Genomic DNA, 27338 nt, shown 5'->3' with positions numbered 1-27338 from the left:
TGTAAGCTCCACTGGTGAAGACTGGTGTGACTGGTTCAGTGTTCTCTATACAGCACTGCTGAATATGTCAGTGCAATACAAATGTATAACAATAGTGTGTGGCCGTGGTGGAATATTAGAGTGTAAGCTTCCCTGGTATAGTGACGGATGTGATTGCCTCAGTGTTTGTCTGTATGGCACTGCAGAAGACATAAGGTAGGATGACCAATAAGAAATGCTTGTGATCTGAACGTCGGGTCTGCATGTGATGAGATCATTGGAGTAAGCCCAGGCACGTCCATGTGCATCCCCACCTGAGAATTTCATCCTCCAGGTCTTGCAATTTGCGTTTCCCAGCAGCAATGTTCAGGACTAACGACTGTTTCTGATCCTCGAGCTCCGGGCGTTCCTTCTTCACCACGCTGCCCAATAGCTGAGCTTCTAGACCCTGCATTGATACAGAGAATGATCCAGAAAGGCTGCATGAGAGGTAGGTTTATAATATGGTGGTGAACCCAACATACAAACACATTTTGGACAATGGTGCATTTCCAACCTTGTGGCAACAGATTGGTTGAAACCCTTTTCTGTTCCAGCATGACTGTGCCCCCCCGTGTACAAAGCCAGCTCCATAAAGACATGGTATGATGAGTTTGGTGTGGAGGAAGTGGAGTGTCCTGCACAGAGATCTGACCTCAATACTACTAAACGCGCCTTTGGGATGAACTGGTACACCAATTGTGAGCCCGGTCTTCTCATCCACCATGAGTACCTGACCTCACAAATGTTCTATTTGCTGAACTGGCACAAATTCCCACAGGCACACTCCAAAATCTTGTGAAAACTCTTCCCAGAACAGTGGGGGGTGCTATAGCCACAAAGTAGGGGAGGGGGGATACATTAAAATGCCCATGGCTTTGGAACATTAATCAAACTCATTAACCAGTTAAGGACCCAGCCTCTTTTTGAGATTTGTTGTTTACAAGTTAAAAACAGGTTCTTTTGCTAGAAAATTACATAGAACCCCCAAACATTATACATTTTTTTTCTAACACCCTAGAGAATAAAATGGCGGTCGTTGCAATGCTTTCTGTCACACTGTATTTGCGCAGCGGTCTTACAGGCGCACTTTTTTTTGGGAAAAATGTAATTAAAATATTTAAAAAAAAAATATTAAAAAATAAGACAACAGTAAAGTTAGCCCAAATTTTTTTATATTGTGAAAGATAATGTTATGCCGAGTAAATTGATACCCAACATTTCACACTTCAAAATTGCGCCAGCTCATGGAATGGCGACAAACTTTTACCCTTAAAAATCTCCATAGGTTGCATGTTTTGAGTTACAGAGGAGGTCTAGGGCTAGAATTATTGCTCTTGCTCTACCAATCGCAGTGATACCTCACATGTGTGGTTTGAACACCTTTTTCATATGCGGGCGCTACTCACATATACGTTCGCTTCTGCACACGAGCTCGGTGGGACGGGGTGCGTATAATTTTTTTTTTTCTTATTTATTCTACCTTTTAATTATTTTTTTTTACACTGTCCTTTAAAAAAAAAAATTGTGTCACTTTTATTCCTATTACAAGGAATGTAAACATCCCTTGTAATAGAAAAAAAGCATGACAGGACCTCTTAAATATGAGATCTGGGGTCAAAAAGACCTCAGATCTCATATTTACACTAACATGCAATAAAAAAATTAAAAATAAAAAAAATTTAAGAGCTATGGGTGGAAGTGACATTTTGACATCGCTTCCGCCCTGCCATGCTATGGAGACGGGTGGGGGCCATCTTTCCCTCACTCGTCTCCATACCACAGAGGAGAAAGGGTCCGATCGCCTCTGCCGCTGCCGACAGGGGGAGGGCACTCGAGTGCGGCGGGGGCCCTCTCTCGTCGCTGATAAAAGTGATCTTGCGACGGATCCGCCGCAGAGACCACTTTTATCTGAAAGTGGACTGCCGGCCAAAGAAGAGGATACCGGGGTTATGGCAGCTAGCTGCTGCCATAACAACTATATTCCTCTTCAATTTAGGACGTATATCGGGGTGCGGCGGTTCGGAAGTAGTTAAGATGAGATGGTCAGGTGTCCACAAGCATTTGACCATATAGTGTACATATAAACAAGGTTCTTAAAATCAATGAGGTTGATTTACTAAGACTAGACAGTGCAAAATCCAGTGAAGCTGCGCATGGCAGCCATTTAGCTTCTTACTTCAGTTTGCTCAATTAAAGGGGTTGTAAACCCTCGTGTTTTTTCACCTTAATGCATCCTATGCATTAAAACTTCTGACACTGACCAGCCCCCCGTTTTACTCACCTGAGCCCGTTCGTTCCCACGGCAGAGACGCGCTCTACCTCTATGCCTGCTGTTTTGGCTTTTGATTGGATAGAGTGATAGCAGCGCAGCCATTGGCTCCCGCTGCTGTCAATCAAATCCAATGACGTGGGCGCTGGGGGGTGGGGCCGAGTCCGACATTCTGTGCCTAAACTCGGGAGCGCGCCCGCACGAGGACTCCCAAGGAGGTTTCCCGATGCAGGGAGGAGCTGAAAGCGCCGCCGGGGACCCCAGAAGAGGTGGATTGGGGGCCACTCTGTGCAAAACAAACTGCACAGTGGAGGTAAGTATGACATGTTTGCTATATAAAAAACAAAAAAACAAAAAACTAGGGTTTACAACCCTTTTAACCACCTCAATACATGCCACGTACACCCCCTTCCTGCCTAGGCCATTTTCCAGCTTTCAGTGCTGTCACACTTTGAATGACAATTGCGCGGTCATGCTACACTGTAACCATGTGAAATTGTTATCATTTTCTTCACACAAATAGAGCTTTCTTTTGGTGGTATTTTATCACTCCTGGGTTTTTTATTCTTTCCTAAAAAAAAAAAAAAAAAAAAGACCAAAAGTTTTTCTTAGTTTCTCTCAGTAAATTTTGTAAATAAGTAATTTTTCCCCTTCACTGATGGGTGCTGATGAGGCAGAACTGATGGGCACCGATAGGCTGCACTGATGAGGTGACACTTATGGGCACTGATGAGGCGGCACTTATGGGCACTGATTAGGTGGCACTGATGAGGAGGCATATAATATATGCCGCATTTATGGGCACTGATAGGTGGCACTGATGAGCACTGATGGGTGGCACTGGTGGGCACAGATAGGCACAGATAGGCGGCACTGGTGGGCACAGATAGGCGGCACTGGTGGGCACAGATAGGCGGCACTGATGGGCAGCAGTGATGAGCATTGATAGGCAGCAGTGATGGGCAGCACTGATAGCCAGCACTGACTGGCATCACTAATGGCCACTGATTGCTGGCACTTGTGGGCACAGATTGGTGGCAATTGTGGGAACTGATTGGCACTGATTGCTGGCAGTGGTGGGCACTTAATTGTAATCAGGGCACTGATGATCAGTGCCCTGATTACATACCTGAGGAGATGCCCCTGATCGGCTTTACTCTCCTCATATGACTTCCACCCAGAACGAGAGCCGCCCAGCCATCATTTGACAAAAAAGCTTTGACAAAAATAACAACTGGAAGCCGATTGGTTTCTATGCAGAGCTACACCAGATTTTGCACTCTCCAGTCTTAGTAAATAAACCCCAATGTGTATTGATTATTGTATGTATTGGTATTTTTACCAAGTTGACCTCTTTAAGTGTTTATTTAGAATAAAGAGCCGGGTGTACAAAAGAATCGAATATTCTATGAAAATTGTCTGTAAGGCTCGAGCGTTTCAGGCTGATTTTTCTGGTGAAGGAAGATTATTGCCTAGAAAATCTTTGTCGCTATGGATGTAGCGCGATCCATCCATTCTACTCTACAAACAACGTTCAGGCTAACAAAATGTAATCCTCTGTAGCAGCACCCCTGCTGAGGGAGAGGGGCTGTCGGTTTTGTATGTGGCAATGCCTAACCACAAAAGGGAATTTACCGGATTAAATATACAATGTGGGTCTAAAAAGAAACGTTTGAATGCTATGGAAAATCCCATTACTTTGCCTTGGTTACATATGCCGGAGTCTGGCTATAACATACAGGAAAGAGGAAACACGTTTGTTTAAAAAAGGAAAAAACATTGTGAATGCTACTTGTATCTCATTTAATCGCTTTTGAACATAGGAGATACATCCTAAAAAAACATCAACATTTTTGGGATGCATGTCTTACATCCAGCTCCTCTTCCCCTGCTGCCGCTCACCCCCTCCGCCACTATTAACGGCAACTACAGACTCCCAATTAACAGCCAGTAATTGCTTTATACTACACAGCAGAAAGCAGCTGTTCCTGTGTAAAAGGACGCTTGCAGACAGTTCACAAGTCTCATTGAGGTTCATTTACTAAATGTCAATGGACTGCTCACTTTGCAAGGAAAATTGCGCTTTGCAAAGGAATTTTACGAATAAGGTGAAGCTCTACTGACTTTCATTATTCAATCACATGCATACAGTTTTTTTCCATTGCATGTGATTCTTTGTAAAGTGAAACTTCACCACATTCACTAAGTTCTAGGGAAATTCTCTCGCAAAGTGCAACAGCTATTTCTATTTGCCGTTAATCGCTGGCAGGTCAGCTCGTTCCTGCGAATCGTCGTATAGCAGGGGCGCGCACGCCCGCTGCACGGTGGGGGGGGGGGAGCTGATGCGCAGGTCTGGCGGCCGCGATGTCCGCTGGCCACCCGCGATCACTCCACAGAGAGCCAGAACGGGGATCTGTCAATGTAAACAAACAGATCACCATTCTGACAGGGAAGTATTATTATTATTATTATTTAAGGTACTTATATAGCGCTGTCAATTTATGCAGTGCTTTACATATACATTGTACATTAACTACCCTCAGTCCCTACCCTCAAGGAGCTTACACTCTAAGGTCCCTAACTCACATTCATACATATACTAGGGCCAATTTAGACAGGAGCCAATTAACCTACCTGGAAACCAGAGGAAACCCACGCAGGCACAGGGAGAACATGCAAACTCCAGGCAGGTAGTCTCGTGGTTGGGATTCAAACCAGTGACCCTTTTAACTGCTGGGCAAGAGTGCTACCCAGTACACCACTGTGCCACCCCAAGTGCAGAGTGATCGTCGGTTCCTAGTGATTAGGAACAGCGATTTCTCTGTACTCCTAGTCAATCCCCTTCCCCCCACAGTTAGAAACACCTCCCAGGGAACACATTTAACCCCTTAAACGCCCCCTAGTGTTAACCCCTTGCCTGCCAGTGACATTTATACAGTAACCAGAGCATTTTTATAGCACTGATCGCTGTATAAATGTCACTGGCCCCAAAAAAGTGTCAAAAGTGTCCGATCTGTCCGCTGCAATGTCGCAGTCCCGCTGATCACTGCCATTACTAGTAAAAAAAAATAAAATAAAACAAAAATGCCATAAATCTATACCCTATCTATATGTAGAAGAATACGTATCGGCCTAAACTGATGAATACATTTTTTTTTGTTTGGATATTTATTATAGCAAAAAAGTAAAAAATATTGTTTTTTTTTTTCAAAATTGTCGCTCTTTTTTTGCTTATATCGCAAAAAATAAAAACCACAGAGGTGATCAAATACCACCAAAAGAAAGCTCTATTTGTGGGAATAAAAGGGATGTCAATTTTGTTTGTGTACAACGTCGCACGACCGCGCAATTGACAGTTAAAGCGACGCAGTGCCAAAACGCAAAAAATGGCCTGGTCATTAGGGGGGTAAATCCTTCCAGGCCTTAAGTGTTTAATAAATCTACCCTGTTGCATGTACATAATACAATGGGTCTGATTTACTACAGACAAATAGGCTATGTAAGGGAAGTTGCACTCTTCAAGGGAATTCTCCTCTGAGCGTAATGATTGTGGTGTAATTTCACTTTGCAAAGAATAAACAATCACATGTAAGGAAAGTAAAAAAGGTCTGACCTTTAATCTGCATTTGACATTAGTCAGATAATTTTAAATAAAATGAGTTCTTATTTGACCCTTTAATAACACTGATTATTCTTTTTTACCTCTTTTCTCCCCTTAGCTAATATTTTCCTTTTTTTTTTTTTTTTTTTTTTTTTTACCATGAATATGTTTTTTGGCTTCCATTCATTTTATTTAATACATAACAAGAAAATGCACAAAACTAAAAAAAAAAACTAAAAAAAAAAAGTTTTTTATACACTTGAAAATAATGTTGATCTTGATTTGTACCTTCGTTTTAACCTACCTAACTTACCTTTATAACTTCATTTTAGTGTCTTTTTAAGCAGAACAGATGATAGAATGGAATGTATATGTTTTTACATTTTTGGTCTATAATTTCCATTGAAAATAAAATAACGTTTACAGAATACAATTGCTCAAAAAAAAAAGCCTAGATTCCCCAGCTGGCTTCCTTTTATAATACTGTCAAAGTGTTGCCATTACAAGGTCACGGCAAGTAACATCCACACCCCACAGTTTGTTGCCATGTGCATCAGGAGCCCCCAATCCAATGATCACGGTTAACTGAATGTCAATGGAAACTTAGTAATGTGCTTTACTTTGCGGGTATTGCACTAACCAATGACAGCGCTAGCACAGGGCTCATTGAACTGTTTTACAGGGAGGCGGACATGACATGTAAGTCCAAGATTGTTAGTGGGGCTACCTGGGTGCACAAACAAAAAAAAAAAAGAATTGCAGGATTTAAAAGGTAATTGCAGCACATTGTTGTATCTGTTCTGCACCAATATTGTTATTCATACAACAGGTTCACTTTACCAACAGAACTGCCTTTCTAGAAGTCCCTTTCTATAAGAAGAAATCCTTTTCTAGAAGAAGTCCCTTACCTGCTCTTTCACAGCGAAGTTGACAATGGTGATCTGTGAGCTGATCTCCGGAGTGTAATGAGGGTTGGAAAGTTTTGTTGTGATGTAGAACCGGAACTCCGGATTGTACATGACGTCCTTATCACCGAGCCGGATCTGGAGCTTTCCCCCTGTACAAAACAAGATTGTCTTCCTTTAGAAAATGATTGCTCCTGAAAGTTGTAATTCAGAGGAAAGTGGAGGTGGCTATAGTTGGATGATTCGCTGGTTCCTTTTTAAATTTCCTAGTGAACTTTTCTTAATGTCTGTGAAGGTTCTTATATATCCAGATCAGGGTTTCTCAATCAGGGTTCCGTGGAAGACTAGGGTTCCTCCAGAGGTTGCTAGGGCTTCCTTGAGCAATGACCAATTTTTGCCTTTTAGTTAAGTTCCCACTGACACCATTGATCTTTTTTAGCTATCTATAAGGGGGTAATGCTTCCCAATGACCACAAGTGTAAAGAGCATTCTTCCCACTGACCAATACACTAATGTATCATGAGTTGTAGATCTGGTCATTTTTAGCAGGGCTTCCCTGAGACTGGTATGTTAGTTAAAAAGGTTGAAAAAGTCTGATCCAGATCATGGTAAAGCTAGTAGTAGTTGGTCACATTCAGCTGGAGTTGTTCTGTAATGTTGAAGATGCTTCCTAGCTTATCCAAGCCACTTCTTCAGGGGTGGAAACAGGGGTTCCATTTTAACATCTCTACCCCAGTGATTTGACAATTCAAATCTGAAGAACTGTGGCTCATGTTTCTGCTCAAATGATAAACACATATGCAGACATCCTTACACCAAGAATGTGATGAGGTAACTAAAACAGGGGGGTTCCACAACTTTCACACCTCCTGTCCTGTTCTTGGACAATCAACATCTGCCTTGACACATCCCATGGTGATTGGATTAAGGTGTTTGTGTGAACTGTGTGGATATAAACACCTGGGTATGTTCCTGACACCCATTAGAACTGAAGTGGCTTGAAGAAGCTACAAAATACCTTCAATATTACAGAAATCCATCCAAACGTGACTAACTACTTCTATAAAACATTTGGGACAGACCTCCCTTCAAATTTTTTTTTCGTGAATGTATTTTGATCTACTGAATATCTGTAAAGTCTCATTGTGGATGTGTTACGGCATACATTTTTTACATTGCTTACAATTTTTGGGAATGAGGAGAGGGGAAGTTGAGTACAGTACAGTGAGTGAGCATTGATATCCTAGTAAAGGAAGTGTGTTACTGGCAGGATCACTGGGTGAAATATAGAAAGAGCCTGAAAAAGAGAAAACTTATACAGCCACCACATCCAAAGACTGGTATGCAATATATAACATGTTTGTACTGGGGTTTAATTACACTTTAAAGGTTCCATTTAGGGGTTCTGTAGCAGTTTAGGGGTTAGGCCGGGTTTATTGGTTAATAGCAGTGGCGTATCATTCATGGGTGCAATGTGTGCGGTGCACACGGGCACTGAGGGGGGTGGGGTCCACTGTGTCCTCACACACTGCAATCATGGAGCATCTGCTGCTGCTCCACCTTTTCTCCAATATACCCCCCTCCGCTCTTGTGTGCCCCCCACCCCATAGCACTGATCCCCTGCTTCTCCTCCTCTCCCCTGTCGCCAGCTTTGGGTGCTGCAGGGGAGCCACAGAGGGATTTACCTTCCCAAAAAGACCCCCCCCCCTACTGCTTCAACCCCCATATATTGAGCCCTCCCTCGCCAATCACAGGTGCCCACTTCCTGCAGCACTGCTGGCCGGCGTCCGTCCTCCCCCTCCCGCCGACTTCAGCTACTGCAGGGGAGTATCAGGGTATGTACCCGTTTGCACTGCACTGATCCCTGGCTCCCCCTCTGCAGGGCTGCTGGCTGGATTCCCCTCCTCCGCTTCCCACCAGCACCAGCTGCTGCTGGGGACAGAAATGGGTGTCATATGATGTTCACCAGCCTTTTCCTGAATGAACACTGTTTACTATGCTTCAGTTTGTGAATGAATAGAAGCCTCTGTATAGAGACTTATATTCATTCATATACAGTGCAGCTGAGACTCAAGAGAAAGGGAATGGGGACTCTATATCCTCAGGTCATTTCTCTGCCTCAAAAAAGAGACACCAGGGGTCTGTTTGGAACCCTGATGTTTTACCAAAGCCCCCATATCCCCCGTGCATCCCCGTGCAGGTAGTCCCATCGATGTCAAGTGGGAAGCAGCGGATGCACAGACATAGCAGCTGTTCTCAATTTGACATCTGTGTGGATGCGGCTGCATGCCCCTGAACTCATACTGTCTGCATTCCGGCTGTGCACCCACATGGATGTCCGACTGGGAGCAGAAACTGTGCCTGTGCAGTCACTGTGTCCCAATTGACTGCCTACATATGGATACATAGAACACCTGTGCATCGCTATGCGAGGAAAACACGGCCCCCACACGGGTACACTTTAGTACACCCCATGTGAACAAGGCCTTAGTAGGAATTTAACAGCAATTTTGAAGTTATGTTGAGTTTATGTGTGCTAATAATACTGTAACTTTAGTGTATTTTTAGTGAAAGCTGTGATCTGGCAAACATTTGTGCAACTATTGAGGGGGCTAATAAATCAACTATTGCAGGGATTGTACTGGGGGCCAGTCTGACCTGGGGGGGGGGGGGGGATTATACTGAGGGACAAATTGACCTTGGGGGGATTGTACCATAGGGTGAGTACATGGATTCAAAACTGGCTACAAGGGCGAGTTCAGAGAGTGGTGATAAATGAGGAGTATTCGGAATGGTCAGGGGTGGGTAGTGGGGTTCCCCCGGGGTTCTGTGCTGGGACCAATCCTATTTCATTTATTTATAAACGACCTGGAGGATGGGATAAACAGTTCAATCTCTGTATTTTCAGAGGATACTAAGCTAAGCAGGACAATAACTTCTCCGAAGGTGGAAACATTTCAAAAAGATCTGAACAAATTAATGGGGTGGGCAACTACATGGCAAATGAGGTTCAATGTAGAAAAATTTAAAATAATGCATTTGGGTGGCAAAAATATGAATACAATCTATACACTGGGGGGGAGAACCTTGGGGGGAATCTAGGATGGAAAAGGACCTGGGGGTTCTAGTAGATGATAGGCTCAGCAATGGAGTGCAATGCCAAGGTGCTGCTAACAAAGCAAACAGAATATTGGCATGCATTAAAAAGGGGATCAACTCCAGAGATAAAATGATAATTCTCTGGTCCGGCTGCACCTGGAGTATGCTGTCCAGTTCTGGGCCCCAGTCCTCAGGAAGGATGTACTGGAAATGGAGCGAGTACAAAGACGGGCAACAAAGCTAATAAAGGGTCTGGAGGATATTAGTTATGAGGAAAGGTTGCGAGCACTGAACTTATTCTCTCTGGAGAAGAGACGCTTGAGAGGGGATATGATTTCAATTTACAAATACCGTACTGGTGACCCCACAATAGGGATAAAACTTTTTCGCGGAAGGGAGATTAACAAGGCGCGTGGCCACTCATTAAAATTAGAAGAAAAAAGGTTTAACCTCAAACTACGTAGAGGGTTCTTTACTGTAAGAGCCACAGAAAAAGAAATGCCCCTATGTTTGGGACTTTAGCAGGCCACCGACTCTTTGGGTAAAAAAATATATATTTTATTGATATGATTAAAAAAGACGTGAAAGTGTCTAAAACATACAAAATAGAAAATCATTCCCTAGTATATACACAATCTGGTCAATTAATATACTTTTTTTATAGATATCGGCAACTCTATACACACACTAGTTTTACATAGCCCTGGTCTAGCACTCACAAAAAATTACGTTACTTAACCCCAGGGGCTATGGGTGCTATCTGAACACAGAGTCATTCCTTTTGGGTATGTACCATTGTTAATATGTATGTTTTTCATATTGCCACACTGTGCATGATTAGTCTTCATAATTGGTTTATTGTGACCTGTTTTCATGCATGTTTAATTATCTTTCATACTCGTACTTATTTGGTCTCAGTATCTATTCTCTATTCATTTCTAGAATGTGATGTCTTCTTTTTGACACGTTTCTTTGTATATTTGTAGAATTCACGTATGCACAAAATACCCAACTCTCAAACCCCTGATGAAGGTACCAGAATACCGGAAACGCGTCGGGTATCGGGGTACACTACCCTTGTGAGAGTACATCTACTTTTTGTCACCCTACACATATTCTCTGTTTTGATTGTGTATCTACTATGGAATGATTTTCTATTTTGTATGTTTTAGACGCTTTCACGTCTTTTTTAATCATATCAATAAAATATATATTTTTTTTACCCAAAGAGTTGGTGGCCTGCTAAAGTCCCAAACATAGGGGGATTTCTTTTTCTATGGTTCATTCTGATAGGGATGAGACCACCACACTCTATATTTGCGATGACAGAAGCCCCTTGTTTTGTCTTTACTGTAAGAGCGGCAAGGATGTGGAATTCCTTTCCACAGGCGGTGATCTCAGCGGAGAGCATCGATAGCTTCAAGAAACTATTGGATAAGCACCTGAACAACCACAACATACAGGGATATACAATGTCATACTGACATATAATCACACACATAGGTTGGACTTGATGGACTTGTGTCTTCTTTTGACCTCACCTACTATGTAACTATGTACTGGGGGACAGACTGATCTGAGGGGGGTTATACTGCGGAACAGGTTGACCTTGTGGGATTGTACTGGGGACAAATTGACCTGACAGGGATTATACTGGTGGGAATTTTTTTATTTAACCACGCCCTTTAAGTCCCTCCCACAGTTTAACCCATTATACTGGGGGACAGATTGAGTTGGGGGGATTATACTGGGGGACAGACTGACCAGGGGGAATTATACTGGGGGATATACGGACCTGGGGGTATTATACTGGGGGGGACAGACTGACCTTGGGGGAATTATACTGGGGGACAGATTGACATGGGGGATAAAACTGGGGGAATTGTTTTATTTAACCACGTCCCTTAAGCCCCTCCCATAGTTACCCCATTTAGCCACACCCACTGTTTGCCGCTGCGCGCATTGAATGCGCATTACTCTTCTGCTCGGTGTGCTCAAAGGTGTCCCAGGTCTTTTACAATCCTAGCAGCACCCCTGGCACAAAGAAAACCACTCTTATTTTAGTGTTAGGACCACAGATATCAGGGTGCCGTGACGAGGCTCTGTGGCTTACCCATGCGTTTGCAAATGCGTGCGGACTAAACCCCTGTTTTTAACTCATACTGTTAGACAGGTTAATTTGGTTGTCTGCGAGCTGGTGGTAAGTAGGCTTGGAATTTTTTCCTGGGCATTACCCAGGCTTTGTCTGTATCTGCTTGTGGCCCTCCAATGCCGCTTACTGCGATAGCCAGCTATAAATGAGGGTGGTGGCAAATTTTTTGTGATCACTTTGGTGTGTGTATTGGTCCAGCAGCGCACCAACACCTTTGCAGCCATAGTGCTATCTGCTGGGTGTTTGGTGTGCTCCTGTACCTTTAAGAAGGGGTGGGCTGCCCTTCAGTCCACCTGTCCTCATTTATCCATCAGAATGCATGTGCCTCCACTATGGGGATGCTCATACTTTAGTGTTAGGACCACAGATATCAGGGTGCTGTGACGAGGCTCTTTGGCTTACTAATGCGTTTGCAAATGCGTGCGGACTAAACCCCTGTTTTTAACGCATACTATTAGACAGGTTAATTGGGTTGTCTGCGAGCTGGTGGTAAGTAGGCTTGGAATTTTTCCCTGGGCATTCCCCAGGCTTTGTCTGTAACAATGAAAACCATGCCCACTCTTAATGTGGAATACTAAGCACACCAGTGTGTGATGTTAATACAGTATATGTGGGTATAAGAGTCACTGGCAAAATATATATCAGCAATGAAAACGGGCTTGCACACAAGTGCAGGAAAACTAGTATGCCAAATTTTTTAAATTAATCTAATAGGTTGAAAAAGTTTACCAGCTGTGATTGGTTCAGTAGCGAGGCAGAGCCTGCAGGATGGCAAAGCATCCCAAAAGATTGGATGTTACTGATCCCACCAGTGTTTTTTCTGCCCTACAATATTTCGGAGAGATGTATCAAGTTTAAATAGTAGCTGTCTTGGGATCATCTTGGATTTATACAGTAACGAAATGACTTTGTTTTTAATCACATCCATATATAACTCTATATGCCATTCGGGGGGTGTCTCTGTGGTACTCATTTGCCTCACCCCACCAGTCACCTTCTTCAATACCAACTGGCACCTGTTTCGTCTCTGCATTACTCACCCACTTTGGCGACAGACTTGTTGAGAATAGGTGCCAGTAAAGGGTCCAGCTCTTCCTGGACATTCTGTAGAAGGACGGGTGTCCCGAACTGAACAGCCTGTTCCAGGGTGCGCATGAAATCGGTCATTTGTAGGTCGATGACTTTTAGACCCTAAGTGAAATACAAAGGAATATGTGAAAAAAGTGAAAGAGAATAGATGTTCTATCCCTTCCCAAAACATATCATCCAGGCAGGAGGAAATGTGGGTTGACCTCTAGAAGCAACTAGAAGCTGACCCCATCCCAGCACATATGATCTAGGCTGGAGGAGATGGAAGATGACCAGCACATACGGCCCAGGATTAGAGAGCTGGAAGATGATCCCATCTCAGTAAATGTGATACAGAAAGGTACTGGAGGATGACTCTATCCAAGTCCCTGAGGTCAAAGCTTGATGACCTGAAAACTGACCCAATCCAGCAGATGTGGTCAAGGCTGAATGAACGTAAAGCTGATTCAACCCAACAAATGTGATCCAAGCTGGAGGAACTAGTAGCTAACCTAGTCTAGCAAATCTGACCCAGGCTAGAGAAACTGGAAGCTGACCCACTCCAGCAAATTTAATCCAAGCTGGAGGAAGTGGAAACTGAACCAATCTAGCAAATGTGACTCAGATTGGAGGAACTGGAAGCTGACGCACTCCAGCAAAATTGATTCAGGCTGAGGGAAGTGGAGGATGACCTCATGGCTACAAAGAAATACAGAAAAGAGGAACTGGAAGATGATCCTAGTCCAGCACATGCAATGAAGAAAGGGGGAGCTGGAGGCTGACCCCAGTCCAGCACATATGATCCAATCTGGAGGAAACAGAAGTTGACTCCTTCCCAGCACATGTGACTAAAGCAGAAGGAACTGGAGGTTGGTTTCTGTAGAACAAATATATTCTGGACAAGAAAAACTTGCAGTTTCTTTATAGCATGTGACCCAAGTAGCAGAGTGTGATTTCAGCTCCCCGTGGACCCATCTGACACCAGCAGCCAATGGCAATCAACATTAATTAAAGTGACTGTAAACCCTCACATATACCCAGTGAAGTAACTGGCCTCAGGTGATACACAGAGATGAAATAAATCCTTCTACATAAGCTGTACCTGTTTATCTGCCACCATCTCTTCTCTGAATTTTTAAAGCTTGTTTGAGAGTTCAGAAAAAAGGGGAAGGAGAGCTGAAGTTACACGCTGCTGAGCTCAGTAAGGAGAGCTCTGAGAGCAGATTGGAGGGAGGAGACACGCCCCCCCCTTTACACAGCTCACAGGAATAGAACAGAGGCTGTCAGTCACAGGTTGAGTGCTGGAGCTCACTTCCCTGTCAACTTTTTTCTATTGGTGTCAGGAAAACTTTGCAGAAGTGATTCATGCTGATAGCAGAGGAAGGAGGCAGCAGATAGAAAAGACACTTAGTGCTCCGGATTGAGACAAGCACATAGTATGGAGGGATTATCTTGAGAACATTGCTTGCTGAAGAACATATGTTCATGGATTTACCTTAGCAGACTCCATACTTTTGATCCATTTACTGGCTTGTCCCTGTGGGTCTATCATTAGTGGCCACCTGAATATAAAAAAAGCATCATGAATTAAGGAACAAGACTTCTTAAGGGATGCCAGGGCTTTTAAAATTGTAAAATGCAGCACATTCTCACAATAATTACATCCTCGGGGGAAGTACATAACACCTTTAGAATATTTATCAGAGGGTGGAAGGAAAATAGAAATCCTCACAGACCATGAAGGAAAAAGAAAAAACTCCATGCAAACAAAAGTCTGGAGGAAATTAAAATCAGGAGCCTAACAGTACAAGGTCCCCGATATAACCACTAAATTACAGTACTCCTCTTATTCCTTGACCTTATCACTTAGTATTGGCACAGAGTGAAGGAATGGCCAAAGGCATTACCTGTTCCCACGTGTGACGATGACACCATTATCACTAGAGAAGCTGTCGGACGGGAGGCCCTGCAGGTTCCACTCACGTACCATGGTGGGACTGGACAGGAAGGTGGAAAGGTCGAACTCTGGGGAGCAGGGTACCAGCATCTCCTTCACCTGGACAATGTGGACAGAATGGTACATTCATGGAACACAATGCACAGATTTTAACAGTTGGGACAAATGGTTCTTAAATTCTTGAAATATAAATAGTGGATCCCTAAAAGATTTATCCCTGACTTAAACTGGGGTCTTCTTGTTTGTGGAATTTGTTTGGTTGGAGGTGTTTGAAGTTCATATTGGCTCACCTCAAAAAAACCTGCATGGTTGATCTATCTCGGTGCACATAGCAGAGTCAACAAGTTCTGTGTTAGAGCTTTGTATATAGAGAAAGTTCATATAGCAGAACCAATGAGTTCTGTGTTAGAGCTTTGTATATAAAGAAAAATCACCCTTTTGATCCAGATGGAAAGGATTTCATCACGGTAGTTGGATAGGAAAGGCCCCATATAAGACAAGAAAGCCGAGGCCAGCAGACAGTCACCGACTAGGAAACCCAAATCCTGATCTAGACCCTGTAAAAAAAAAAAAAATTAGTATCAGTAACCAGAGAAAACATATATCACTGACATTGCTTTAAAAGGAAGATCCTTGGCAATGGTTTGGGTCTGGGACACCTCTCAATACTAGCTCAATATATATGACCATGGTCACTGACTTTGCACTGTGCTGGTCTGAATTCTGCATAACAGTGATGCATACTTCAGGTGTAAAAACCCTTAAGCTGGCCATAGATGGATAGAATTTTTAATGAAAATTCTTAGGAAAAGTCTCAGAACACTCAATTTTCGTTTGAAAGATTTTGTTTGCTTTTAACATTTGATTTTGGAATGGACTTTACTGAACGAAAACCACATACACTGTTAGAAATTCATTCATTCTGGAAAAATTTTCCATCCTGCATCTCCGAATTTTCTTATCACTGTGGTTAAAAACGAATTTGACCCAATTAATGATTAGAAAAACAAACTTTCTTAGGACATTCTTTTCCTACGAATTTTCATTCTAAATTCTTCCCATCTAGGGCCAGCTTTAACGTAAACCAGAGCTGGCCTACAAAAGAGCCTTAGGTGAGCTTATGAAAGATAATATTGTATTGTAAATAAACAAAATAAAAAATAAAAAAGAGCCATTGATTGCCTGAAGTGACTGCTTTGTCGTAAGGCATTTCAGAGGTACTGGACCATTTAAACCATGGCACTCCCTTACTGTGTCCACATATTACAGTCTCTTACCACTGATTAAAAAAAAATTATTATATATTTAATCAATGATTAAATGACAATATTAGGTGCTTATATGCTAATGTTAGGTTATTATATAATAACTGGTTTGTTTGCTAGAAATCACTTTGCAAAAATAAGTTATTAGACCAAACTGTTACTGTTCCCAGTCTTGGGAATGTCTCATTGTACAGTCTGTAGTGATAGTTTCTATGGATTTAAGGGCTTGTTCATACTTGCTCTGGTTGCTGAGGAGCTATCTGCATTCGGATAGCTCTTCAGAGAGCATTTGACAGGCAGCGAGGAGGCATTTGTATCGCCTCCTCACCTCCAGCTTTAACCCCTTGAACCTTGCACTAGTGCACTGCAACCATGTGCATTACATTTGGTTGCAGGGAGCTTGTAGAATGGCCCTATTCACCTGAATAGGTTGTGTTTGGTGGGGGCACTATGCCTGCCAGAGGCCCTAATAGGCTTCAAAAAAGGGTGGGCTCGGGGTGCAGAGAGTGCACCCTGATCCCACCCAATTGTGTGACCATAGTGAATGAATATTCACTATTTTCACACCGCATTGCCTCCCTGCCAATCTGGAGGCAGGTCAGTGAGACCCGTTTCCTGATCGGCCAAGGCACCAGGCGTCCCTATTGGATGCTCAGCGCTTTGGCGGAAGTGGGACAGAGCGGAGGAAGCTGACTGGAGAGGAGACGCCGGAGAAGAGAACACCCGGTAAGCGCCGGTCCTCCTGCACGGGGTGTCCCACGATCCATCCGCACGGGGGGGGGGGGGGGGTGTGAGTGGGGTGTCCCGCGATCCATCCGCCGGGAGGGGGTGTGTGTGTGAGCGGGTTGTACCGCGATCTATCCGTGGGGGGGGGTGTGTGGGCGCGGTGTCACTGGCAGCATATGATGGGCACACTGGCAGCATATGATGGGCACACTGGCAGCATTTGATGGCACAGTGGCAGCGTTTAATGGTCACAGTGGCAGCGTTTAATGGCACCGTGGCAGTGTTTGATGGCACAGTGGCAGCGTTGGATGGTGGCTGCAATTGATGGCACAGTGGCAGCGTTTGATGGCACAGTGGCAGCATTTGATGGCACAGTGGCAAGCATTTGATGGGCACAGTGGCAAGCATTTGATGGGCACAGTGGCAAGCATTTGATGGGCACAGTGGCAAGCATTTGAGGGCACAGTGGCAAGCATTTGAGGGCACAGTGGCAGCATTTGAGGGCACAGTGGCTGCAATTGATGATTTTTTTTCAAATTTTTTTTGCGCCCCCCCCCCCAAAAAAATTTTGAGAACCAGCCTCCACTGAGTTGGGGGCGTGTAAAAACTGCCCCTCAACCACTAGTGTGAATGAGCCTTTACCAGTGAATTTTCTCAGATCGTGGGTAAGGTGTTCCAGAAATTAATATTTCTTCTAAATGTTGATGTGTTTCTTGTGCAAATGCATTGTTAAATGAATGAGTTAATATGCAAGTGTTTATATTTGGAGGGTCTACATCAGTGGTTCTCAACTCCTGTCCTCAGGACCCACTAACAGGCCAGGTTTGCAAGATAACTGAAATACATCACAGGTGATATCATTTGCTGCTCAGTGATTGCAGTATTCTAGTTTCCATCTCCCCAAGGTAATACTTAAAATCTGGCCTGTTAGTGGGTCCTGAGGACAGGAGCTGAGAACCACCAGTCTACATTGACCAACTGTCCTGGAAGCCTCCTGTGTTGATGAATACACCAGGTCTTCTGATATACTTACCAAATCCAGAACCTCTGCATGTGTTAATCTCTCTGACTTCTAATCTTTTACTTTGTAACTTTTCTAATAACATTTTTAAATCCTTTTACCCTGGGCAGAGGTTGTTGAGTTTACTAATCACCATCAACACATTATAGCGCCGATAAGAAAAAAAAGTGACTATAGTGAGGACATCTCAGCATAAAAGGTTCTCCAGATATTCATTGGGGGACAAAGCAGACCTCTGGGGAATTAGCCATGATCCTCCCCTTGTGGGCTACACTGTGCCCCATTCATTTGCATTGTCCTCCAATAAATATATAAAGAAACCTTTTTTTTGTACTCATCAAAAATCTTTATAGATCTTTGGGAGACACTGATCCCACCCCCAAGTTGTGGTTTTGTGGTTTCTGCTTTTGCCTGTGGCTTGGTAAAATGTTGGACTTGATTTTGTCTGTCTACCTTTCCAGGGTGTTAATAGCAACTTGTGATCTCCCAGTTGTTCCAAAGAGGGGGGAAACATACAAAGAGGGGGGAAACATACTGCTTAGCGTCAATCCTCCTGTGGGCTGGGCGTTATACCTGCTGCTGAGACCAAATTAACTGAAAAAAAAAGATTTTATGGTAAGTGTCAAAAAACTCTTTCCATCTTTTTTTTTTTTTTTTATTGTAGCACCCTGATGTTTAGGCAGGGTTGCTCTTAAATTTACCTGCCAAGTATAGTTGCCTTGGCTAATTGCTAGGGATCAATTGATTTCATCCTAAGTCTGGAATTGCTACACTTTTCTCTTCTGTAACTAGGTGTCTGGGTACCTGGCGACATTAGATAAGACAAGGGCAATGCAAGGACAGATTAGGAGTATATGGGGTATCTCAGCCAATGGGCAGGGGTTTTCTTAAATCCCTTCGCCTGCTGGGAGAACCTCTATATTTGGGTGGAGTCAGGTGATTGGTGTTGGGTGCCACCTGGATGGCTGTCTGGGTGGACGTGTGTTGGGGGCATCTGGCTGCTGGGCTGTCTGAGTGGACTATCCAGAAGCAGGAGAGCAGAGTAGGGTTGGGATTGCGGCTTGCAGTCCAACCAGAAGTGACGGTTCTGCCGGCCAGAGAACCCGTCGTGGTCGGAGGTAGAGGGTAAGCTGTCGCCACTAAGGGACCAACCACCTTATTACCAGGGATCACAGTGAGTAGCTGAAGCAAGCACCGGAGCAGTATTCTCAGCAACCGGGGACGATGAATAATTGGGAAACTTCGGCAGGTGTCAAGCCAGGGACCAGCCAACAGAGGTGAAGCTTGCAGAGCAGCCTTGTGTACCAAGCCAAGGACCGAGCAGGCCAGCGGGGAGAGGCTTGAGGAGTATCTGTGAGTTCCAAGCTAGGGACCCAGCAGGGAAGCAGGGGTGACGCTTGAGGAAGATACTTACTGAGAAGGTTGGAAGAGCTCAGGGGATCCAGTGGCAGTGGATCAGCAAGTCTAGTAAGGAGAGACTGGGAGCTCAGTGGAGTGAAGATCTACAAGGAGATTGTAGAGGAAGTACAGAAGTTTGTTACAATGTGTGTTAGAAACTGTTATACGACTGTTGCCATAGGAGGCAGCGAGCCTACATATGCAGACATGTCCTGCTGGGTGCCTTTCCCTGCATGGCTGTCTACCTATAGAAGTCTCGGAGTTTGCTAATTAACATTGCAACTATCTAAGGGTGTCCTGGCCCTAAACCCTCTCTCTTACAGTTCTGTTCAAGAGACAATAAATCTCTTAGATTCATGGGCGCCTGACACTTCTTGAATGCAATCTTGCATTACACCCACCATGCCTCGTAACCCACTCTACACAGAAGGATGTCAGCTGTCCCTGACTCTGGAGGTAACTATTAGGCCTAAAGAGGCCCGGGACTTTGCTACATTATTTTCTAAACTAAAGGCCATGTGCATGGGGTTTAGGGCACATGTGTGGCACCCAGCCATGCTGTGAGCAGCCTGTCAAACTCATTCAGAGTTTGACAGCTGCTGCTGTTGGATGGAGCTGAGCAGTGAGCTCAGTGGTACTTCTGTTTAGGACAGTATGTACCAAGGGACAAATACTCGGAAAGCAGACTTCTTGTTTTCCAGGCATTAATCCCTGGCTGCCTACTGCACTAAATGTAGCTACCCAGGGTCACTGATAAGGCAGTACAGCCAACCCTCTGTACTGGGCCCAGGTCCCATCAGTTCAAAAGGGGGGCCCCATGATTTCTAACAACTTCCCTGTAGGTTCCGCAAAAGTGCACCACCCAGCCCAATACAGCCGCAGCAGCTGCAGACTCTCAAAGAGTTATATTGTTTGTAAAGCTAGACTTTTTTAAATCTTTGGATAGACAAGGAAAAAGTTATGACTCCATCATATATTTTTTTTCTCATTATATAGGAAGGAGATGGAGCTCCACACCTATAGGTGAGAGTCCAAAATATTTTATTAGAAAATGAGCAGAATAAGAAGGCCAATGCTTCGGGGTTCAAATAATCCACCTTCATCAGTCTTATATCACCTCAATATAGCTGGATTGTAGGGGTATACATTAGTGATTGTGATAAAGATATGGTAAGATTCCAGCCACCAGCAGTTTTGTAGCATGGCTGGAGACCCCCAGAACATAGCATGAAACTGACCTTAAGCGTTTCCTCCCAGCGAGATTTTTCTCCTGCCAGTCCCGTCACCAGGGTTCCAGCTCTCTGCAGCTTCACCTCCATCAACTCTGCCTCCGCCCTTAGCGCTTCCTTCTGGGCCAACTTCTCTCCGTACTGCATTTTCAGCTGCTCCAGGCGTTCGCCCACCTGCCAAGAAGAGAAACCCTTTTACTGTCAATTGTACTGTCAATTGTTCCATTTTTGATACGTATGACAGAACACAAGTTATAAAACATTAGCTGAAGACCCCTTTCCAATCACATATTGCATCCAATGCATACCTTACCATCCCCTTTCCAAACTGTACAAGAGCGCTCTGTGTGCCTGTGAATGCTCTGCCTGCTTGTGTCTGTGTCAGATCTAATTACTGTGTAGCTCTCCCCTGCAAACCACTAGACTGGGAGACCAAGAATTGTGGCACAAGTCGTTTCTTCACAGGAAGTGCCATTTCTTAGACCACAGAGGTCATGCATTAATCTGGGCAGTGCCATGTCGCATGCTTCATGTTTTAACACAAACTACAACTGCTGACACTGGAATGTGAAGATTACATTGGTTAAGTTAGTGATTACAATTACTGGCAGCCCCCTCTGTAATAACAAGATGTACTGTGCAGTGTCTTTGTTTTTTTTAAATCATGCAGCTAAATACCTTATTTCACATCTCCGCTGTGTGGTCATGTGACATCCTGCCATTCTCCTTCCCCGATCTGAGGACTATAACAGGAAAGGCTGAGATGTCCCTCTGATGTCAGCCAGGAGGTCACGTGACCGCACAGTGGCAATGTGATATAAAGTATTTAGCCGCTTGATTTAAAAAAAACCAAGACACTGCACCGTATATCTTACTATTACAGAGGGGCTGCCAGAAATTGTCATCACTAACTTTACAGACACATGGAATAGCTGCAGGAGGGGAGGAGGGGAGGAGGAGAGAATCTAACACAGCAGGATGATGGAGGCACGTAATCTGACCACAGAATAATCGGTCAGCAGTCATGATTAAAGTGTTCAGTTCACATAGGGGGACACAGGAACAGGCAGGATCAACCAGGTATTTTACAGCACATAAAGGGACAAATAACACTGAACAAGCACTTGGCTGTGTAACATGCTTTAACCGCTTGCCGACCAGCTGCCGTCATTATACTGTGGCAGGTTGGCTCTTTTCTGCAAATCGCCGTAGCTGTATGTCGGTCCCTTTAACAGCTATAGTGGGCGCGCGCGTGCTGCATGGCAGGGGAGCTGATGCGTATGGCCAGTGGCCGCAATGTCTGCCAGCCACCCGCGAGCGCTCCATAGAGAGCCAGAAGGGGATCTGTTAATGTAAACAAACAGATCCCCATTCTGTCAGGGGAGTACAGAGTGATTGTCTGTTCCTAATGATCAGGAACAGCGATCTCTCTGTACTCCCAGTCAGTCCCCTCCCCCCACTGTTAGAAACACCTCCCAAGGGAACACATTTAACCCCTTAATCGCCCCCTAGTGTTAACCCCTTCCCTGCCAGTGTAATTTATACAGTAATCAGTGCATTTTTATAACACTGATCGCTATATAAATGTCACTGGTCCCAAAAAAGTGTCAAAAGTGTCCGATTTGTCGCAGTCCTGCTAAAAATCGCTGCTCACCGCCATTACTAGTAAAAAAAAATACATTAATAATAAAAATGCCATAAATCTATCCCCTATTTTGTAGACGCTATAACTTTTGCGCAAACCAATCAATATACGCTTATTGCGATTTTTTTTTTACCAAAGATATGTAAAAGAATACATATTGGCCTAAACTGATGAAGAAATAATTTTTTTTACATTATAGCAAAAAGTAAAAAAATATATTTTTTTTTCAAAATTGTCGCGCTTTTTTGTATTTAGCGCAAAAAATAAAAACTGCAGAAGTGATCAAATACCCTCAAAAGAAAGCTCTATTTGTGGGAAAAAAGGAAGTCAATTTTGTCTGGGTACAGCGTTGCATGACCGCGCAATTGTCAGTTAAAGCGACGCAGTGACGTATCGCAAAAAATGGCCTGGTCATTAGGGGGGAAATCTTCCGGGGCTAAAGTGGTTAAAGGAACATGATCCTTTTTTTTTTTTTTTATTAGGGTTACAACCGCTTTAAGGCCTCATTTACATTTGCTTCAAAATGTGTAATTTTACACGTTTTTTTAAAGCTCTCTGAATGCCAATCAAAGCTCCTGTCACTTTATAAAATGCTTACAGTCCAGTTCACACGTTGTGTTTGCTTTGCTTCAAAAATAATATCCCATGTCACTTTCTTGGTGCTTCAAAGTATCTCCAAAGCCTCCATAGAAATCTATGACAAAACTCGCTAACATAACCTGCAGTTTTTGAGAGGCTTTTACTCAGAGCAAGCTTTGCTTTGTTTTGGAGGTATTGCGGTTATGAGATATCCCAGGATGCACTGGGAAACCAACAAGCGAATCGGAAAGCCGTCATCAGTAGTCACTTCCTGTTCATGTCTATATATTTTGGGAGTGTCTGGTGCAGACGTCACACATCTGGTGTGCAGGGTGGAGCAGCAGGAAGATGAGCAGGGTCCATAATGGAGCGGAGCAACTAGCAGACGGCACACGTGGTGTGCAACATGGGAACGCTATGGCGTAAGGTGACCGGAGAGAGAGGACTGAGTGGCAGAGGATCAGCAGAGCTGGGGAACTGGAGCAAGGAAAACTAGCATATGCCACACATTGTGGGCAGCGTAGGAGCAATATAGCGAGAGGTGAGCGGGAACCAGAGAGAGAGGAGAATTTGCAAACCAGAGGCTCAGCAGAGCTGGGGGTTACTACTGAGTGGGGGATCAGCAGAGCTGGGGGGTTACTCCTGAGCAGGTGATCTGCTGAACGAGGGTACTAATGAGTTGGGGGTCTGCTGAACAAGGGTACTAATGAGTTTGGGATCTGCTGAGTGGGGGTACTACTGAGCCAGGGTTTTGCTGGGCCCCTTTAAAACAAACAGAAACTCAACAAACACAGGGCATTTTCCAAGCTTCAATAAAGCTTCAAAAACCATCACAGAAACATTGAAAATATCAAAAAAGCATGTTGAAGCGGTAGGTGCTTTAATGTGTGTTAAAGTCGAAACAAGTGTAAATGAGCCCTTATTGTACAACGGGCTGTGCGTACAGAGCAACAACTGACACCATGAAACTACATGATCACGGCTCATCTTATGCAGGTAGGAAGGTTTACCATGCCTTAAATGTGATTTCTACCAATACAATGAGGGTATTACAGCCACTGTTACCTCTCTGAGTTTATTCTGAGCCTCAGCCAGTGATGCCTGCTTCTCCGCCAGCTGTGCCATGGCTGCGTTCATGCGGGCCCTTTTGGGTTCTACCACACGGAATATACGACCATACATCTGCCAAAAAGAAAGAAAGAAAAGTTGTAACCGAGGGATGGAGACTCAGAAAGACAGAGCATCCAAAAAGACCACGAACATCTACCAACTCATGTGTGGCAAACATGGCCACACCCATGCCAATCCCACTGACTTAGGATACTGTGCTCACCTCCATGGCACGCACCCACATGCACAGGGAGCGGGCCGCCAGAGACACCCTGCCAACAATGTCTGGCTGGAAGTCTGGCAGGACACAGTACTGGCCAATCTTTTTCAGGACCCGCTCGGGGATGTTGTCCTTGTCAAAGTTGATGAGCTGTTTGATGAAGTTGGGCTCACCTGGAAAATGAAATGGCATCAAAAATCAGAGACTGTGGAAGGTTCTCGTACACTGGTTCAGACATCGGACATTTCAAACTCATTTTGTTTTTATTTAGATATTGTTTAGTGTCAACATGTTCTTCAGCACTGTACAGAGAACATTATTTAGATTAGTCCCCGTCCCAGAATCTCCACCTCTCTGCCTTTGCCCCAGAGCTTACAATCTAATTGTACTACCATAGACACCTATGGGTCTATTGATAAAACATTTGTTGCACAAAAGTCAGAAACATCTGTCAAAGTTGAACCAAAGGTCCTGTATTTTTTCTAAGAGATTAATGCCTGTATTGTCAGCTCCATCTAGTGGATCCATATGGTATAGTTTTCTCATTGAGGTTTTTCAGAAAGCCATATCACATTTTGGCCACTTGATGGAGCTGACAATACAGGCATTAATCTCTTTCCATGTTCCACAGTGCTGTACAGAGAACACTGATCCAGTTTCATCAGTCTCTGAACCAGAGGAGCTTACACTCTAATGTTCCCCCACAGTCACACATTATTATTATACATTTATATAGCTCTGACATATATCGCAGTGCTCTACAGAGAACACTGAGCCGGGTTAATCACTCTCTGAACCAGAGGAGCTTACACTCTAATGTCCCCCCGCAGTCACACATTATTATTAATATACATTTATATAGCTCTGACATATTACATAGTGAAAATCAAAGGACTTGCTGGACAGGATTACAATTCTTAGATAGATATATAGATAGATACTAGAACTCTGTTAACTCTTTTTCTACTGTAGTACTATTGATTGTATATAAAGAAGGTTGCACTCCTGGCCCTACCCAAGTGTGAGCGGCGTACATGTGAAATGGCCTTCAGACAGCTCTCCTTCGCAGGCCACGCCCCCTGACAAATTTCACTCCGTCTACCAGGGCTTAGTCATAGAGATCTAGGGCTTAGTCATAGAGATCTATGACTAAGCCCGGTGGGCAGGGCGAAATGCTTTGGAAGTGTGTGTGTATGTGTGTGAGTGTGGGGGGAGGGCAAAGACTTTGAAGGAGAGCTGTCTGAAGGCCGTTTCACATTAACATTCACATTTTGGTCAGCCTGGGAGTGTGGCTTTTGTTATAGACAACGGATTTATCACTGGAGGATGAGTGAATACACATGCTGACACCCCTATCAGAAGACATGAGGGATTAAGCTTTCTTTATACTTTGAGAGGCGTTCCAAGACTAACCATAGGTCACAGTGTAGTCCTATTGATGTTCATTCTAACATTCTACACATGAACTGATGAAAACACAGTAACACAGTACAGACTTCCATATGATGAAGTCTCCCGGAGACGTACTACTTTTTACACTGGCACTGAAACCTTGGACCTGGTGCTGCACCCAAAAAACATCTCTCTGGTCTCTGCCAGCCACTTTTCCCTATTCCAGCCTTACCTAGTTGCCTCTTGGCCTCGGCCCAGGTGGGTTCATTCCCTCTCAGGGTCATTACGGCCTTCATGACAGTCTCCACCAGGGCTGGTGGCCGTCCATAGGCTCTGATTTCTGTCAAGTCCCTCTTGTTCAACGTCTCCAGGGCCTAGTGGGAATGGAAAGGAGAGATTGCAAATGCAACTTTATAAAGGAAAAATTTCAACAACGGTAAAAAGGATTTTGGCATTATTCTAATAGCCCCTTAGTGAAGGCTCTGCAAGATGTCTGCAGTTTATGAAGCACGGTCAGCCGGGGCAAGAGAAGATACAGGAATAGATGGTTGTGGCTTTCTCCATCGCCTAGAATGTCTACTCACTTTCTTCTCATCATTTTCTGACAATTTTTTTTAGTCTCTCTCAGAAGACTTTGCAGTCTAATTCTACTACAAGAATATATGGATTATGTGTCTTCTGATCAATCAAGGCAAGAGGAGACACTGGAACTTTGGGTAAAGCGGAAGGTCACTTTCTCAATCAACACTATTTTTAATCCTCATGCAACGAACATTAGTAAATAAATAGGACAGTATATCATATTTACTTGTTTCAAACTTTTTTTCACATTTCTTCAGTTACTTCCTGGTTTTTTAGGCCTAGGCAAATTATGTCATCCATCCCAGAAGTCTTCAGGAGGGGAGGAAGGGCTTTCTCAGCTAAGCACACCCTCTTGCTTGCATGCCTGTGCTAAGGGCAGATCAGAGGTTTAACTAGAATCTTCAGGGCCCCGATGCAAGAACCCATGAAGGGACCTCCTGCTGGGGCCCTTTTCTTCAAGCCTGGGGTCCTTTCCACTGATACCAGGGCCCTTTACTCCCGTCATGGGGCCCTTTATTATGGTCCTGCAGTGGGACCCTTTCACATGTTCTGCAGCGGGCCCCATTCCTGCAGTCTTGGGACCCCCCCATGGTGCCGGAATGCCCGGATGCAAGTGCAACCTTTGCGACCCTGGAAGTTCCACCACTGACGTCAGTAGTTTTTTTATTTTTGTTATTTTTAATTTATTTTTTACCATTTTATTTTATTATTTTTTTTTTTTACAATTGTATTTTTTATTTTTAAGAGCCCTGTCTTTGGTGAGATATCAGGGATCTAAACAGACCTTTGATGTTTCACCTTTGAAACAGAGAATGGAGATTGAGGACTCAGCCCTCATTCTCCATCTCTGCAGCCTCAGCTGCACAGAATGAATGGACAGCATAGCGCTATACAGAGCTTCCCATTCATTCACAAACTGAAGCACAGAGTTTATTATGCTTATACATTATGCAGTTATGAATGGACAAAAGATCGATTGGTTCCGATCACTGACTCTGTCCAATGACATATTTACCAGCCCCTTTCCATCCTGACACATCCCAGGCAGCGGCCAGCAGAGCAGGGAAGGCCGGTAGCACTGCAGGGGCACGTGGGAGGG

At 44.1% G+C, this 27338-nt stretch overlaps 1 protein-coding gene across 1 annotated transcript in view; it reads right to left on the bottom strand.

Annotated features, from left to right (window-relative positions):
• The window catches only part of DNAH2 (dynein axonemal heavy chain 2), a 391751-nt gene that overhangs the window by 49353 nt on the left and 315060 nt on the right, over positions 1-27338 (bottom strand). The window contains exons 62-71 of the mRNA XM_073623723.1: positions 25890-26031; positions 24269-24438; positions 24001-24117; positions 20721-20885; positions 15507-15629; positions 15023-15171; positions 14611-14677; positions 13088-13238; positions 6800-6948; positions 294-427 (exon numbers count right to left, since the gene is read on the bottom strand). Of these exons, the coding sequence (XP_073479824.1) occupies positions 294-427; positions 6800-6948; positions 13088-13238; positions 14611-14677; positions 15023-15171; positions 15507-15629; positions 20721-20885; positions 24001-24117; positions 24269-24438; positions 25890-26031 (1367 nt within the window). The remainder of the gene's footprint in view (positions 1-293; positions 428-6799; positions 6949-13087; positions 13239-14610; positions 14678-15022; positions 15172-15506; positions 15630-20720; positions 20886-24000; positions 24118-24268; positions 24439-25889; positions 26032-27338) is intronic.

This window comes from Aquarana catesbeiana, linkage group LG03 (assembly GCF_042186555.1).
Source record: "Aquarana catesbeiana isolate 2022-GZ linkage group LG03, ASM4218655v1, whole genome shotgun sequence".
Taxonomy (NCBI): domain Eukaryota; kingdom Metazoa; phylum Chordata; class Amphibia; order Anura; family Ranidae; genus Aquarana; species Aquarana catesbeiana.
The sequence above is the reverse complement of the archived record's forward strand: the minus strand, read 5'-3'. Positions and strand labels throughout refer to the sequence as shown.